Source organism: Salvelinus namaycush, chromosome 21 (genome assembly GCF_016432855.1).
Source record: "Salvelinus namaycush isolate Seneca chromosome 21, SaNama_1.0, whole genome shotgun sequence".
NCBI classification, from domain to species: Eukaryota; Metazoa; Chordata; class Actinopteri; order Salmoniformes; family Salmonidae; genus Salvelinus; species Salvelinus namaycush.
The window spans coordinates 29,675,974-29,693,219 of record NC_052327.1 but is presented as its reverse complement, the minus strand read 5'-3'; the positions used below and the strand labels follow the sequence as shown (position 1 = coordinate 29,693,219).

Genomic DNA, 17,246 nt, shown 5'->3' with positions numbered 1-17,246 from the left:
AAATGTTACTTCCTATGAGTCTGACAAAACCCATAGTGATCCACAGAAACAGACTACAGAAACAAAGGAACAGAGTATGATAGAAAACATCCCCTCTGTGTCATATAAAGCCTTAATGCCAACAGAAGTAACAACAATACAAAAAGCTGTGGACATCGGTTTTACTGAAACTGAAAAAGTAAAACCACTCAAAGAGTCAAGGATAGAGTCTTACATCATTGGCGATGAACCAAGAGAAAGAAACCCTATTGAAAGGCTTGCTGTCAAACCCCCAACACCCCCCAGGAGTCCCAGCAGTCTCCGCAGGCTCACGTCAAGGACTCCCCCTGCCATTACTGTGGATGACCCTCCTAACAGTGAGAAGGCAGTATCGGAGCAGAGTGGTGGAGACACCCCAACGTCCTCCCTGTCCTGTGAGAGCAGCCCCAGGTTGAAAAGAAGGGACAGTCTGACCCTCATCCGCTCTGCCACGCCCGAAGAGCTGGCCTCTGGAGCTCGCCGCAAGATCTTCATCCCCAGGGAGGGAGAAGGGGTTGGGGTAGTGGTGGCGCTGGGTGTGGGTGGTAGTCCGCTGGACACCCAGGTCAAGAAGGAGGCTCCATATATGTCACCCAGTCAGGCTCGCAGGGCAGCGTTCCTGCAGGCACCAGCAGGCTCACAGACCCCACCGCTGGAGAGACGGTCCCCTCTTCTGAGCCGTAGGAAGGCCACCCTGGAGGTGCCCAAAGTTGTGAAAGAGATCAGCACTGAGGAGCCAGAGAGCCCCAAGACTGAGGTCAAACCTCCTGAGAAGGAGAAGCAGAACCCCTTCAAAGGTAAAACAATAAAATAGGAAAAGTAGGAGATTGTGTTTGATTTTAAATGAGTTAGTTGTTTTACATTAACCCAATATTGTTGTTTTGCTCATCTCTTGGTGTTGGTAACTCAGGGACTGTACAGTAGACATATGTCTCCTATCAGGGTGGGCTGATCAGGAAGCTTCCACTGGAGGAAGTGAAAACATTAGAGAGTATCATCTACAGTATATCTTTACCTTGTTGTCCCCCCTCCCTCTCCCACCAGCTCCTCAGGTTATCCGTAAGATCAGGGGAGAGCCTTTCCCAGATGCCTCAGGACACTTGAAGCTCTGGTGCCAGTTCTTCAACGTACTCAGTGACTCCACCATCAAGTGGTACAGGGACGAGGAAGAGATAGTAGAGGTGAAAAGAAGGTAAATCTCTAGGCAATCTCCCATCCCAGAGTTTACAGTATCTGCTTGCCATACAATCTAGTGGTGAAATCTCATTTATACTCAACCTGATCAAAGCCATTATGTAGTTACAGTGTTAGACACCAGCCCTCTGAAAACAGTTGCTTTATACAGTGATACTGTAAACATTAATTAATAGCCCAATAGACTGGTTAATCTGGGCCATATGCTATATATGAAGGACTAATGTTGTGAAGATGAACTGCCTTTAATAATACCAGCGTGGCCATCACACAGTCATGCCATTTTCTCATTCTCACTCGGAGAGGTATCCAGCTCATGTGACCAGGGAGTCCACCCAGCTCTGAGCCCTACTGTGATGCAAGGTGAATCTTTGGCCAGACACAGCCACTGTAAACTGAGACACTCTATTTCGCAATCACCAGGGGACATTAAAGTCTAGATCTGTGCTATTGGCTGCTGGGTCAGCAAAATCTCCCCTCGCCAAGCACGGCACGCAGCACTACTGTCTGTCTCAGTCTCAGTCGCACAGTGACCTCTTGTGGAGGTGAATACGATATTGAACATGCCGTGAGCGTTTGAATAGGCCGTGAGCGTATGCCTTGTGTCACGTCAACCTGTTTATTTTACTTTATTTCCCAGTGGAGGAGATGAAAGCCAAGTGGCGTTGGCCATCGTCCAGACATCCAGTCGAGATTGTGGGGTGTATGGCTGCTCAATCAAGAACGAATTTGGGACAGATTCCACTGACTTCCTTCTCAGCGTAGACCGTAAGTGATGTCAACTGAACATAATTTTGAAATCACACAATATTATTTCAACAATTTTTTCCATGAGTTACCATTTGTGATTGTTTTCTCTTCTTCTGCAGTACTTTCAGAGTACTTCCTGCGGGAGGATTTAGAAGGTAAGCCTCACAGGCACTGAGAGGTTTATACAGTAATAACTTCTATTTGCTTGCTGTATTGTTGAATACCTTATGGCAATTATTCTAACAGTGTTACTACTCCTGTGGAGAGCTTCTGACATTCATATTGTGTTCTTTACAGTTGGAGAAGAGATGGAAATGACTCCAATGCTATTCACCAAAGGCCTAGCAGACCCAGGCTACTGGGGGGAGAAGTTCTTTGGGCGCATCATGACACAGGAGGCCCACCTGGGAGAGGGCTGTGCACACAAGGCCTGCAGGGCGAAGGTTATCTATGGCCTAGACCCTGTGTTTGAGTCCGGAACCACCTGTATCATTAAATTACAAAGCCCCATCGCCTATGGGACCAAACAGGAGAGCAACCTTGCAGAGAGAAACATGGAAATTACTAAGCAAGTGAGTCTTATTGTACAGTACAGTATGTACAGTACATTTCATCACAAGAACAGCTCTCCTATAGAGTTATGTATTGCTCTGACTCTGCATTTCTGTGTCAAGCATGAAAAAATTTACAGAAATGATCAGCTGTTGTTTGGTATTGCAACATAGGAAGTAATCTCTACTGGGTCGTATTTATTAGGCACCAAACAGAGGAAAATGGACTGAAACAGGGAGGGAAGGGACTACCTGAACTTTAGTTTTCCGTTGCAAACCATTTTGCTACAGTGTGCCATAATGAATATGACCCTGGTCTTGTGGTGTTATCGAATAATAGCATTCAGGTACTAAGTCAGAGACTGAGTCCAGGGTTCATACCAATGCATAACCAGCGTTGATTAGTGTAACAATTGAATTGAAGAGCCTCAGTGTAGAGAAAACGCATATGGCATATCTTCACATTTTGTCTCACCAGGAGTGCAAAATCCAAAACACAGTTCGAGAGTATTGCAAAATCTTTGCAGCTGAAGCGAGGGTGATTGAAAACTTTGGCTTTTCACTGGAGTAAGTAATATAATGACTGCAATGTATATTTTGATCATTAAAACATGTTTTTTTATGAATACACTTATCAATGATCATTATCAATACACAATAGTATGAGTAAATTGAGGACAAAAAACAGCTGAGTATGATTATGTAATTCTTTCCCTGCACGTGGCAACACCTTTGTTTTGCTGCATCTTTACACAGAGTGAGCCCTCTCTATCTGGTGTACCGCCCTGCCAACTCTGTCCCTTACGCCACTGTGGAGGCTGACCTGAAGGGCATCTTCCTTAAGTACTGTATGATGGATGCCAAAGGCAGGCTGATCACCAGAGCCACCTCAGAGGTGGAAATGAAATGCTGCTCCTTCCAGCATTGGATACACCAATGGACAAACAGCAACTTACTGGTTACTGGGCTGGAGGGTAAGAAAGATTAGCAGACAGGGTCATTCTCAACGGAAAAAGATGAACAAAGTCAGTTCAAATAACAATATGATCCATGTACTTTGTTTCTTTCAGGTGTTGGACCGAAGATCACTAAAGTTAGAATCGTCACGAAATCAAAGGGGTTTGTATATTGAAATATCAGAATAATATATTTAGGTTGTCATATGGAAATACCTATTGATGCTATTATTTGAAGTAGGTCTATACTGTGTTAATGTTTTACCAGTTGGTCCACATCATCTTATCTGACTCTTAGTTATGAAATTACTTCTGCATTGCAGGTATCAAGGCCTTACAGAGGATGGTTCTCCTAAGGTGTTTGAGCAGTTCCTGACCCAGCATCAGTGTAACTACTACTGTGGGCTCCTCAGCCTGAGAACCCTGAAGCCCATGAACACCCTGCAGCAGCCCCCCAAGATCAAAGGCTCCCGGAGCCCCTTGCTCGTCAGGAAGTTGGGCTCGTCCAGCCCTCAGCTCAACAGGAAGTTGGGCTCATCCAGCCCCCAACTGCAGAGAAAAGGACTGAACAGCCCCTTGACAACCAGAAAGGCCACCTCCAGCCCAAAGGTGCCTAGAAAGACTAGGGAGACAGAAGACAACCAGTCCACAGCCAAACCCAAGGCGGAGGAGAGTCTCAAAGTTGTGGTATGAGGTAGCAACGTCCAAAGAGAATACAGCAGCTTCCCTTTTCTTTCATGCCAACGTTCAGCTTTTTTATGTTTTCCTGTCACCCATTGCTGTATTTAGTTGGGTTGAAGCTAGGACGACCAGCATGGCCTTGAACAAAATGTTACAGAGCTTGTGCCTGAAAAGTCTTAATCCAAGAAGGAGAGACAAACAGGGAGATGAGTTAAAATCTAGGGTATAGGTCACCCTAGTGGATGTTTATATAACATTACTGTGAATTTCTCAATAACCATCAGTAGTAGTAAGATACTCCCCATTCTCCAGCTTAATGCTGAAATGGTTTAAGTGAGTGGAGGAGGTACAGTACCTTTAAGAAAACTTCCAGCACTAAGGAAATGGGACACAGTTTTCTCACACATCCAGTACAGTCCTCTTCAAAAGAAGAGACTTATGAAGTGGTTGAAACAATGGTGCTGGATACAAAGCCGTGGCCGTAAGCAGAGCCCTAATAGCTTGATGCAGATGCAAGGGTAGTGAAGTGCAGCAACTGCATTGTACATCTGGGATGTAATATGTCTTGGTCATTGAAATTGTTTTTGTTGAACAGTAATTGGATCTTGTTACTGTTGGTCGTATAGCATGCTCTACTTGTTTCTATTATGGCAGTATTATGTCCTTAAACTACGCATTACAGTCTTCCGAACACTGAGCAAAGACAACACTACTCTTGCCTCTTCACTGGGAATATGTTTTTGTGCACTTTTTTTGCCAATGTTTTCTTGCCTTTTGAAAACTGCCAGGTTTTAGTAGTTCAGTTCATTTTTGTTGAACTTTGTTCAAATCCTGTAATCTGTTCATTGGAAATGAACATGTTCACATGCTTAAGTCTGAACAGTACAGTACACCGATCCCCTTAACCTGGTTCTTCAAAGGAACAGTACAGTACACCGATCCCCTTAACCTGGTTCTTCAAAGGATTGACTCTTTAACTGAACTTGAGTGTTGAAGAGCAATAAGGGGATTACTGAAATAAACGCTTTAACTTTGGAATGCACATGTTTGGTGCCATTTAAATGGGTCAACTCACAAAGTGAAAGAATAAGAGCTATAATATCAGAACCATGTAGAAACTGCTTTGGACCTGGCCCATGATCACAGTAAAGCAGTAGCTCACCTCCAGCTGACTTTTGTGATTGAAAATTATATGCATTCTCAACATTCACACTTCTGGGGGAGGGGTGGGATGGGGATATTGTCACTAGTTTGAAGCGTACAGTATGTACGTGAGTGAGTGAGTGAGTGAGTGAGTGAGTGAGTGAGTGAGTGAGTGAGTGAGTGAGTGAGTGAGTGAGTGAGTGAGTGAGTGAGTGAGTGAGTGAGTGAGTGAGTGAGTGAGTGAGTGAGTGAGTGAGTGAGTGAGTGAGTGTGTGAGTGAGAGCGTGCAAGAGGGATTAAGAGTGTTTGATATGTTGGCAGAATGCTACTGAAATGAATGTCCCTGACACTGTAATATCTGGTATGTTATGTTGTGATTTTGTAAAATAAAAGTGTACATACAATTAATGTCAAACGTTCATATTCATATTTTCACATACTGTTTATTTAGATACAATGCAGAATTTGACTTACTGATTTACTCAATGCAAATAATCCACTCTTACAATTTGCAATCCTTATTTAGCACATTTAAGCATTTCTATGCATTGATTTCCAATATATCTGTTCTCTGACTCTTTGAATGAAAGAGTGAATCTTTAGAACTAAAGAACTATATTTATCATAAATGAAATAAAAAACCTGTTAAAGGACTTGTTTTATCTGTACAAGCTTTATCTTCTTTTGGAATCTCTGGATGGAGTTTAATCTACATTACTTATAGTATAAATATATACAATCAAATGTGAAAAAAAGTTATGAAACATAATATATATTGTACATACAAAGAGCTGAATGAGTTGATCTACTCACTGGTAATTAACACATAAAAGGACTTACAGGAAGACCTAGTTACAAACTGCATAATCAAAGAGATCACAGCAGTTCGTAAAGTACAAAGTGGCGTTGGTCACCGTGCTCCAGGAGCCCTCAAATGAGATGGTCCCATTGTTCACAGTGCTGCAACAAAGTATTAGGTTAGATTTGGAGAATGATCTGTAGAGAAACATGTTATATCCAGCTCTTAACCCCTCTTTCACTGTTGTACTTGTTCAAACCTACCTTCCAAAGAGATCAGTACAGCAGTTTTTTAGGTCTATATTTGTGGTGTTGAAAAAGGACGTCCCGAAAACATCCAAACAGTTAAGAGGAGGAACAAAGAGAATACCTGGAGAGGTCACAAAGAAACAAAGTAAGCATGATGCTCCTGCACTCCTGCACATACTAATCTAAAAATTAACATGTAAGATGACACATCCAGGAGAGGGCAGATGATGAGGAAACTGATATTAAGAATAGTTTTGAAGTGAAAATAAGCACAGACCTGCAATACAGGCATTAATCAGAGACACACAGGTCCCAGTGAACAGGGCTCTCAATACTAAAGAGGAGACGTCGGCTCTTCTGGATGGGCATATGGAGGCTATAAAGTAACATCACAAAATATGGAAATTGTTAAAAATACATTCTGATGGATGGCAACACATGGAGAAAGATAAGGTGGTACAAAGTGTGGAATCTTATACTCACAAAGGCCTCCAATTACGATCCCCAGTGAGCTGAAATTGGCAAATCCACACAGAGCATAAGTGCAGATGATCTCTGATCTGACCTGTAAATGTGGAAACTCAGTATGTTAAATTGTGCTACAACTGTAATGTGGTTATCTCACCTAGATATCTTTATTTTAATTAACCTTTATTTAACAAGGCAAGTCAATTAAGAAAAAAAACGTATTTACAGTGGCGGCCTACCCCAGCCAAACCCTAACCCGGACGACGCTGGGCCAATTGTGCGCTGCCCTATAGGACTCCGAATCGGGAGCCCTTAAGATGAATGCTCTAACTGTAAGTCGCTCTGGATAAAAGTGTCTGTTAAATGACTAAAATGTAAGATACACTTACAGAGCATCAAAGACACTTCCATAGTACACAGGTCAATACAAAGGTCCTACATATTTGGAGGAACGTACATGTGTTGTCAGGCGTTCACCTAGGGGTCATGATGGGGGCTGTACCAAATGTTTGATGTATTATAATAATAGATTATGCTTATCTTGTATTAATAGAAGGAGAGGGGTTATAAGACCCCTCCCTCCTTACATGTACAGGGTCCTAGACTACAGATTAACAATATATATATATATATTCATTAAATAGGTTTAATATTGTTCCACAGTTGTTTTCTAGTCTCTCTGCCTCTTATAAAGAAACGTTCTGAGAAATGTGTGACTTAGACAGAATTCTGCAGGGGAGTGTAAGAGATAAGAGACTAGTCAGACATTCCACAATGAATCAACTTGTGGAGTGGACATTTACTGCCTAGGCCTTAGAAAACACTGGAACTATTGTATCTCTCTTGCAAGTTTATATAGCTGTGTATGCATGGGCTTGGTCTGATGAGTAGAAGGTAACGACGTATGCAGTGACATCACTAGGGATGGACTTTGGGTTTAATAAAATAACTTGGGACCTTTTCTATTTTGCAGAACTTACTCGGAAACATGCGTGCTATGTTCCTGTTGTCAACTTCTGTCTGCAATTGCATTAATAAAGGATTTTGAATGATTTAATTAAAGCTATTGTCATAATGCTAATTTCACCAATGAGCCAATGATTGACAAGGAACAAGGAACGAACCCCCACAGTGTCCACATCCACGTTTTGGGAATAATCAGTAATACTACAGTATGCATGTACAGTAGTATTTATGATTTTATGCACATAATAATTTCCAATAAGCACATACAGTATTTGTACACTAATTATAAGAGTGGGGAAAGCATACGCACTGAGATCCATTGCCTCTCTTCGCCAATCATTTCATCCAGACCGTTGACTCTGTTAGTCTTCAACTCTGATAGCTTCTGATATGCCAGAAACTCATTGAGGAAGAGCTTGGTGCCGATGAGTTCTGCTACTATGAAACTCTCTTCAAATGGTATCCCCATCATGAAGGCCACAGGCATGAACACATAGGAACAGATTATCTATGGGTGCAAAGTGCAGCAAGAGCAAGGGTCAATAACGGGGTTAATAGTTTCCAGTCCATAAAGTATCAACTTTAGATATTCTAATCTGAATTATTTTACACATTTCGATGATTTGGACATCTTACCAAGGCATATTGAAATAATTATCTTATCTTATTTTGTGATGTGCACAATTATTCAGCCATGCATCACACACTGTTAAATACAAAAATGCCAAATCATGTCCATCACTCATCACGAAGTACTGGGTTAGTCATGGGTGTCAAGTCAAGACAGAAGTATCCTTGAATGTGAAATGGGATGAAGGTATGTGGAGCTGCCTGGAGCATACCTCAAATGTGATAGAGGGAAATCCCACCAGGCCTCCCAGCCAGCCAAGAGATGCATTGATGAATGCTAGTATCGCAAGGAATGCTATCAAGTTGGCAGCTATATTAGCAACAAGGCCTATTGATGTAGATGCTCCACTGCTAGCTGCTTCCAAAATGTTCTGTTCATCACTGGGGAGTTAAGACAGCCCAATATCAACCACAGAAAGTCTATTATATATACAACAAAATGCAGGGGAATGTAAAAAATCTATGAATGGAAAACACATACACACAAACACAAACACAAAACACAAAAACACATACCCACAAGCCACTTTGATATTTTCCTCTGATGTAAATTTGCTCTCTTCTGTCTCCGGATAGGACAGCTTGGAGATTGCCAAGGCACATGGGGCAGCCATTACAGAGGCAGAGATCAGAGAGGATGCATCAATCTGTGGGGCATTGAGCAATCTCAATCTCACAGAACGATGAATTTCAGTCACATTAGAATTAACTGAGAAAAAAGACTGGGTGCATTGGAGGGATGACTCTTTGGTCTTACCCCAAATGAGATGAATGCACCCATCACACTTCCTGCAATGGTGGAAAAGCCTCCAACCATGACAGCATGCACTTCAGATTTGGTCATGTCCATCAAATAGGGGCGAATCAGCAATGGCGCTTCAGTCTGATGAAGAAAACATTATAAAGAGGAACGCTTTAATAAAGAATTCTACACAGCAAGTGAATAGATCAACTAAGCCTAACAAAGTTGATTTAATGTTTAACGGATGCCCCGCTTCACTTTTTTTTTAAATAATGATTGGAACGATTCATTTGAATCAATGAATTTACAAAAGAATTTGACGAAATGAATGATTACCATACAAATATTTTTAAACAGCTGAAGCAAGCACACGCATTTTCTACAGGAAATGTACCTTTTTTAGTTTAGCCATATTTATCTTACCTTAGAAGTGTTTAATTGAATTGCAATGTCCCATAAATTGAATGCCCAAATCAACTTGAAGTATCTACAAAACAAGTTTTGCAGCTACATAATCCAAAACGTAAATAAATAAATATTTGATTCCTAAAATGACTGTTCTCGATAAACAAATGAATAACTTGATTCACATGATTTGAGCAATCACGGTGGACCGAATTATGTGAATCAAATGAACCATTTGTTAATTTGTTAAGATTTTACTGAGTTACAGTTCATATAAGGAAATCAGTCAATTGAAATACATTTGTTAGGCCCTAATCTATGGATTTCACATGACTGTGAATACAGATATGCATCTCTTGGCCACAGATATATACAGTATTTTGTAAAAGGTAGGTGTGTGGATCAGAAAACCAGTCAGTATCTGGTGTGAACACCATTTGCCTCATGTAGCACATCACATCTCCTCCAATAGAGTTGATCAGGCTGTTGATTGTGGCCTGTAGAATGTTGTCCCATTCCTCTTCAATGACTGTCGCTGGATATTTTTTTATTTAACCTTAATTTAACTAGGCAAGTCAGTTAAGAACAAATTCTTATTTACAATGACGGCCTGGGAACTGTGGGTTAACTGCCTTGTTCAGGGGCAGAATGGCAGATTTTTACCTTGTCAGCCCGGGGATTCGATCTAGCAACCTTTCAGTTACTGGCCCAATACTCCAACCACTAGGCTACCTGCTGCCCCGATATTGGTGGGAACTGGAACACACTGTTGTACATGTCAATCCAGAGCATCCCTAACATGCTAAATGGGTGATGTCTGGTGAGTATGCAGGCTATGGAATAACTGGGACATTTTCAGCTTCCAGGAATTGTGTTCAGATCCTTGCGACATGGGGCTGTGCATTATCATGCTGAAACATGAGGTGAAGGAGGCGGATGAATGGTACGACAATGGGCCTCAGGATCTCGTCACAGTATCTCTGTGCATTCAAATTGCCATTGATAAAATCCAATTGCGTTCGTTGTCCGTAGCTTATGCCAGCCTATATCATAACCCCACCGCCACCATAGGCCACTCTTGTAACGGCTGTCTTCGGGTGAAAGAGAGGAGGACCAAAATGCAGCGTGATGATAATCCATATTTTAATTAGGATATTTAAACGACGAACAAAAACAACAAACTGACAGAAGGAACCGAAAATGCTACAGTCCTGAACATGGGAACACAGAACAGATGAACACACGAACAGGAACAATCACCCACAAACAAACAGTGAAAACAGGCTACCTTAATATGGTTCCCAATCAGAGACAATGACAAACACCTGCCTCTGATTGAGAACCATATTAGGCCAAACAACAAACCCAACATAGAAACACAAAACATAGAATGCCCACCCAGCTCACGTCCTGACCAACTAAACAAAGACTAAACAAAGGAAATAAGGTCAGGAACCTGACAGTACCCCCCCAAGGTGCGGACTCCGGCCGCAAAACCTGAACCTATAGGGGAGGGTCTGGGTGGGCATCTGTCCACGGTGGCGGCTCTGGCGCTGGACGTGGCCCCCACCCCACCATAGTTAATCCTCGCTTCCGTGGCCTCCTCTTAACGGCGAACCTCCAAATTAACCCCACTGGACTGATGGGCGCCTCTGGACGGAGGGGCAGCTCCGGACTGAGGGGCAGCTCCGGACTGAGGGGCAGCTCCGGACTGAGGAGCAATTCCGGCATCGCCGGCGTGACAGGCAGCTCTGGCAGCTCCTGGCTGACTGACGACTCTGGCAGGTCCTGGCTGACTGACGGCTCTGGCAGGTCCTGGCTGAATGACGGCTCTGGCAGCTCCTGGCTGACTGACGGCTCTGGCAGCTCCTGGCTGGCTGACGGCTCTGGCAGATCCTGGCTGACTGACGGCTCTGGCAGCTCCTGTCTGGCGGGCGGTTCCTGTCTGGCGGGCGGCTCTGGCAGCTCCTGACTGGCGGGCAGCTCTGGCAGCTCCTGACTGGCGGGCGGCTCTGGCGGCTCCTGACTGGCGGGCGGCTCTGGCGGCTCCTGACTGACAGACGGCTCTAGTGGCTCCTGACTGACGGACGGCTCTAGCGGCTCCTGACTGACGGACGGCTCTGAAGGCTCAGGACAGATGGGCGGCTTTGAAGGCTCAGGACAGACGGGCGGCTTTGAAGGCTCGGGACAGACGGGCCGCTCAGACGGCGCTGGGCAGACGGGCAGCTCAGACGGCGCTGGGCAGACGGGCAGCGCAGGCGGCGCTGGGCAGGCGGCGCTGGGCAGACGGGCAGCGCAGGCGGCGCTGGGCAGACGGGCAGCGCAGGCGGCAGCTCAGACGGCGCTGGGCAGACGGGCAGCGCAGGCGGCGCTGGGCAGACGGCAGACTCTGGCCTGCTGAGGCGCACAGTATGCCTGGTGCGTGGTGCCGGAACTGGTGGTACCGGGCTAGGGACACGCACCTCAAGGCTAGTGCGGGGAGCAGCAACAGGACGTACAGGGCTCTGGAGATGCACAGGAGGCTTAGTGCGTGGTGCCGGAACTGGTGGTACCGGGCTGGAGACACGCACCACAGGGCGAGTAGGTGGAGGAGGAACAGGGCTCTGAAGACGCACAGGAAGCCTGGTGCGTGGTGTTGGCACTGGTGGTACCGGGCTAGGGACACGCACCTCAAGGCTAGTGCGGGGAGCAGCAACAGGACGTACAGGGCTCTGGAGATGCACAGGAGGCTTAGTGCGTGGTGCCGGAACTGGTGGTACCGGGCTGGAGACACGCACCACAGGGCGAGTAGGTGGAGGAGGAACAGGGCTCTGAAGACGCACAGGAAGCCTGGTGCGTGGTGTTGGCACTGGTGGTACAGGGCTGGGGCGAGGAGGTGGCACCGGATATACCGGACCGTGAAGGCGTACTGGAGCTCTTAAGCACCAAGCCTGCCCAACCTTACCTGGTTGAATGCTCCCCGTAGCCAGGCCAGTGCGGCGAGGTGGAATAGCCCGCACTGGGCTGTGCTGGCGAACCGGGGACACCATGCGTAAGGCTGGTGCCATGTACACCGGCCCGAGGAGACGCACTGGAGACCAGATGCGTTGAGCCGGCTTCATGGCACCTGGCTCGATGCCCACTCTAGCCCGGCCGATACGTGGAGCTGGGAAGTACCGCACCGGGCTAAGCACACGTACAGGAGACACCGTGCGCTTTTCCGCATAACACGGTGTCTGCCCGTACTCTCGCTCTCCACGGTAAGCACGGGAAGTTGGCGCAGGTCTCCTACCTGACTTCGCCACACTCCCCTTTAGCCACCCCCCCCCCCCCCCCCCCCCCCAAGACATGTTTGTGCTAAATCCCCTTGAGTTCTCGAGGGATGTTTAGGGGGTTACCCTGACCAGGACTCAAACTGTGGTCCCTGTGACTGTCATTCCAAAACCCTTTTTCAAAAGGCTAAAATCTCTTGGTACGGTCACTAGGTGTTTTACTAAGGTTGTTTAGTATTTTTACAAATTGTATTGTATTTTGTCATATTTTATTTTTATTCGCTCGCCTCACTTTTCAAAAAATGTAATCTGTTAAACAGTAAATCAACTTTGTATGTCCTAATCCTCATCAATATTACTTTGTAAGACATTGTGAAGTGTAAACATCACTTAGTGTAATTACTACAATGGTGTTATCTTAAGTATATTTATCCTCCAATAATTCTTATATTGAAGTAGGAACTGAAATACCCTCGACTACAAACAGGCAAATGTACCTGTCCAACAAATATGTTGCCTGCAACACTCAAGGTCTCAGTGGGTGAGGTTCCCATCGTTATCTGCATTACCCATGCGATCTGAAAGGGGGAAAACACATGGCTTCTTGTAAACATAAATCATACAGTACTCACACAAACCTAGAGCCATATCTATATGACTGTGCCCAAACCTAACACAGAAGCTTCATATAGGGCTTAATGTTTGAAGGTCTCTTACCTTAATGATGAGCCATTGCATTATCCCAAGGAAATAAAGGACTGACATCACACTGCTGAAGAATATCACAATGGGCAAAGCCTGGAGAAGGAACAGGGACATATATTGATCAAGCCTGGATTCATTATCAAATAAATAAATGTTTCTAGTACATCTACTGAACTATTACTCACTGACCTGAAATGCGAAGATGTCGGATACTAGTGGTCCAAAAACAAATGATGACCCGTTTTTTGTGTAGTTCAAGAATATCTGAAATTTTAAAAACGAGGGAAAAGATGATTGTCTGCTCATTTGTATTCATGTCAACAATGAGGCTCATAGTTTGTCATTCCATGCAACTAGCTACAATTGTTACTTACATAATACTGTCTCAAATCAATGGTTAAGACAAAATAGCAGTTTTAGATTAGAGTCTGTAGATTAGAGAGTCTGCCAGGTCACAGTTGTAAATGAGAACTGGTTCTCAACTGGCCTACCTGGTTAAATAAAGGTGAAATAAAAAATAAAATAAAAAAGTGGTTGTAAATAGCTTCATGGGCCATCCATGAGATTTCACTGTGCCTCATAAAATAGGGACCTCCCAGATACAAGGACAATTTCCAGGTCGTCAAGGTTTACTTCTTTAAGATAAGGAGATAAGGAGCACTTCAGCAACAAGGATACCTGCACTTGTTCTCCAAGCCATTGGAAGGCTGTGAGTCCTGGCTCTGTCCTTATGACAAACAGTCCGATACAGAATTGTAAACCAAGACCCCAAAAGACTGACCTCCATGCCACCTGAAACAGAGACAAACAAACACCCTTGACATACTCTTCAAACAATGTTTGGATATGCATTATTGTTTAACAAGGGATTCTCCATAAATTGGTGAGTCAATAGAAGGAATTACTAGGCGTAACTGGTAAAAGACATACAAGGCCAAAGGAAGACCACAGGAAATTCAAAGTCTAAAGAAAACAGTCATAGATAAGCGGTTATAACCAATCATGTTTTATTACAGGTAGACATGCATTATGGGAAAGCCTGGCCACTCTCATCCTGTGATGGGATCGGAGCGATTTGCTGTGATGTTAAGCGTACCTCTGTCCTGTGGGCTGAGAAGATGAAAATGACTAGAATGAACATGCAGACCCCTCCAAATGAGATGAGCTGCTCTGGTCGCTTGCTTGTGTCCACAACGAGCCAAGTCACCAGCAGGACCAGCACCGCAACAACGAAAACTCTAAAGAACCCACAACAGACAGAGAAACAGAGACAGAGAACAGAGAAAAAAACACTCACCAAATTAATTCATTTTCTCAGACCATTTAAAGTGTCCATATGAAATAGCTGCTTACCCTATTATCCATCCCCGGAAATTGTTGAAGCATCTTTGAGCTGGTATGAAACATTTGGTTATGCTATCTCCATGGTATGTCTTCACAAGGTCATAGGCTTTGGAGACAACTGCCAAACTGGTGAGGACCACAAGGGCAATGGCCCTCTCAAAGTCTAATATGCAGGCTGTGATGAAGTATGCCACATAGCCTGTGATATAGAAACAAAGGTAATATCAAAAGAGCATCACATTGTTGTGATGAGCAATTGTCAGGGGACTGGTTCTTAGAACATTTCACTTTCATAGGATAATTCATAGGATAGTGTACAATTTTCTCATTCAGTCTGGTTTTATTTTCTGGTATTTGCACAAAAGGCAACACCTATAATTAGCAATGAGTTTGTAAATTAGAAGCCCAATATGTACATTTGTTAGGGTTAAATTCAAATAAAATACCTGCTCCGAGCAAGCCCAGTACAATGCATTTGATGGTTTTGGCGTGAGCATTAAAGTAATCCTCTGTGGCATTAATAGGCTTGCAAACCTTACTAAAGAACCAATCAAAGAACAGGTTAGTTACCACGGCATATTACAAACAACCATTGTTATATTTATCTAATAATCAACGAAGACATTACAACTTGTCTTTCTTTTCTGCACAATAGCTTGACGTGGCGTCAGGTAATGGACTACGCTGCCTTGTATTTATATTGGGAGGTTTCTCTTATGAGTTCATAAACATGAAGAGGACTTCATGAAATAGGATAGCTCAAGGTAAAAGCAGGGACAAGAAGATTATCTGAGGTTGGAATTCAATCAAATAAACACATTGCAGAAAAATTGTTTTGTCTCTCGCTCTGCACAATGTACAGAACATTTACTGATACTAATAACACCATGTTATTGAATGGGTGAGACAAAACTAAACAAATTTTGATTTGAGTCAAACTTTTGCTGTGAAGTACTGTAGTGTAATTGTGTTCTACATCCCTGCAACGAGGTGTTGATTAAATCTGTTTCTCAGAATCAACATTCAAAACGTTATGCTGATGTGTGTGCACCACAATAAACACTACAAACTTTAGCCCTTTAGTTTGATTGGCATACCTTAAATATAATCCCAATCCTTTTCTTGAGTGCTCCTCTTTGATACTGCTTCTGTTACTAACTGAAATGTCATCCTCCTGAGAGGAATGAAGTGTCTGTTTATTCATCCATTCACATACTGTACATGTTGAAAAATGTAAGCATGCAATTTTTTCTTTACATACCTGTGTTTCAAATCCCTCATTGACCACCCCAAGTCCATTAACATGAGACACAACTTTAAGCGCTGTACCAGTGGCTTCCGCTGAAAAAGAGAGGCAATGTTTAGTCATTTGTATCAGCTGTTTGAAAAACAATGTGTTCACCACACTCAATGGAGTCAAAAACGTCACAGGTTAAGTCTGTATTTCCTCTGTGAAACACGTTGAGATTCTAGCACCCAGGGAGCATTCAAACACTATCCTCATGGTCATCTTGTGGAAAACAGTCCTCAAAAACACACGTTCTATTCAAAACTTCCTTAAATGTTCAATTCAGGAAAACAGGAATGACAATAACTTACTCATTGTGCGTGCTCTTAGTCTGTGTGACGAATGCTATGTTGCATAATACTGTGCCGGGAAATATACACTGCCCTCCTTGAGAAATCTTATCATTAATTAACAGACAAGTTCAAGAGAAGCTTTAATCAGTTTCTCAGGCAGTCCTTGACGCAGGCATGCATGTGGCAAGTGTTGGGATTGATTTATTGATAGACCATTTAAAAGAAATATTAGATTAGAGGCATTCTGTTTACTTTGGAAACCAAATACTTCACTTTGCCCATTCAGCAAAAATAAATAACAGATACGATTTTAGACTTAGGCCTAACCATGTAATAACATCCAATATGTAATGGTTGAGTAGATATAACTGACTTTGTTAGGGTTAAATTTGTACTAAAGAGTCCATACAGTATAGTGGATTATCCTAGAACGTCTATCTGGTAAACCCTCCACACTATCCTCTATGTTATTATGTCATAAGTAGAAAAACAGCAGACCTAGACCTTTTTTTCTCCAGTACAACCATAACATACATTTGACATGTCTCATAAAAGTGTTCTTTGAAAAAATATGACACATTTAAAAAGCTTTAGACAAATATGTACTTAAAAATGTAATCTAAAAGATTGCCTATTTTTTTCAAGTCACAAACGCAGTGCTATTTGCTTCTGTAAACAAGATGCCAGTGTTGCACAATACAAATTCTGTTATGTTGGTTTGTATGGACAGTGTAGACAAAGATTTTTATAACTTAACCCAAGATAGACCACAGCCTGTCGTGTCCAATGGGAACAAATTAGTCATAGTGGGCAG

General features: G+C 43.4%; 2 protein-coding genes across 4 annotated transcripts; one reads left to right on the top strand and one right to left on the bottom strand.

Annotated features, from left to right (window-relative positions):
* The first annotated feature begins 114 nt into the window (after positions 1 to 114).
* On the top strand, positions 115 to 5,708 carry LOC120066279 (alpha-protein kinase 3-like). Its single transcript, XM_039017553.1, has 9 exons — positions 115 to 815; positions 1,063 to 1,210; positions 1,853 to 1,980; positions 2,082 to 2,117; positions 2,260 to 2,534; positions 2,992 to 3,080; positions 3,270 to 3,487; positions 3,584 to 3,632; positions 3,793 to 5,708. Exons 1-9 carry the CDS (start codon positions 116 to 118, stop codon positions 4,160 to 4,162), a joined length of 2,013 nt encoding a protein of 670 aa, XP_038873481.1. The 5' UTR covers position 115; the 3' UTR covers positions 4,163 to 5,708.
* An 8-nt stretch (positions 5,709 to 5,716) lies between these two features.
* Positions 5,717 to 16,580, bottom strand: slc28a1 (solute carrier family 28 member 1). 3 transcript variants are annotated; one of them, XM_039017555.1, is made up of 18 exons: positions 16,451 to 16,580; positions 16,113 to 16,192; positions 15,949 to 16,025; positions 15,298 to 15,389; positions 14,861 to 15,050; positions 14,604 to 14,745; positions 14,186 to 14,299; positions 13,697 to 13,771; positions 13,520 to 13,600; positions 13,300 to 13,380; positions 9,162 to 9,287; positions 8,921 to 9,051; positions 8,617 to 8,785; positions 8,085 to 8,282; positions 6,824 to 6,905; positions 6,618 to 6,716; positions 6,356 to 6,461; positions 5,717 to 6,253 (listed from the first exon to the last, which is right to left on the bottom strand). In XM_039017555.1, exons 1-18 carry the CDS (start codon positions 16,452 to 16,454, stop codon positions 6,142 to 6,144), a joined length of 1,959 nt encoding a protein of 652 aa, XP_038873483.1. In that variant the 5' UTR covers positions 16,455 to 16,580; the 3' UTR covers positions 5,717 to 6,141. The 3 variants fall into 3 exon arrangements, with proteins under 3 accessions (XP_038873483.1, XP_038873482.1, XP_038873484.1); XM_039017554.1 differs by lacking the exon at positions 16,451 to 16,580 and having other exon boundaries at positions 16,113 to 16,438; XM_039017556.1 differs by lacking the exons at positions 15,949 to 16,025; positions 16,451 to 16,580.
* Between the last annotated feature and the right edge of the window lie 666 nt (positions 16,581 to 17,246).

Coding starts and splice junctions, on each gene's coding strand:
- LOC120066279 (XM_039017553.1), top strand. CDS start 116: ATGCCAACAGAAGTAACAACAATACAAAAAGCTGTGGACATCGGTTTT. Junction 1,981..2,081: donor CTTCCTTCTCAGCGTAGACC/GTAAGTGATGTC, acceptor CTTCTTCTGCAG/TACTTTCAGAGTACTTCCTG. Junction 2,118..2,259: donor CCTGCGGGAGGATTTAGAAG/GTAAGCCTCACA, acceptor TGTTCTTTACAG/TTGGAGAAGAGATGGAAATG.
- slc28a1 (XM_039017554.1), bottom strand. CDS start 16,220: ATGACTAAACATTGCCTCTCTTTTTCAGCGGAAGCCACTGGTACAGCG. Junction 16,026..16,112: donor ATGAGGGATTTGAAACACAG/GTATGTAAAGAA, acceptor CATTCCTCTCAG/GAGGATGACATTTCAGTTAG. Junction 6,906..8,084: donor AAGAGAGGCAATGGATCTCA/GTGCGTATGCTT, acceptor CCACATTTACAG/GTCAGATCAGAGATCATCTG.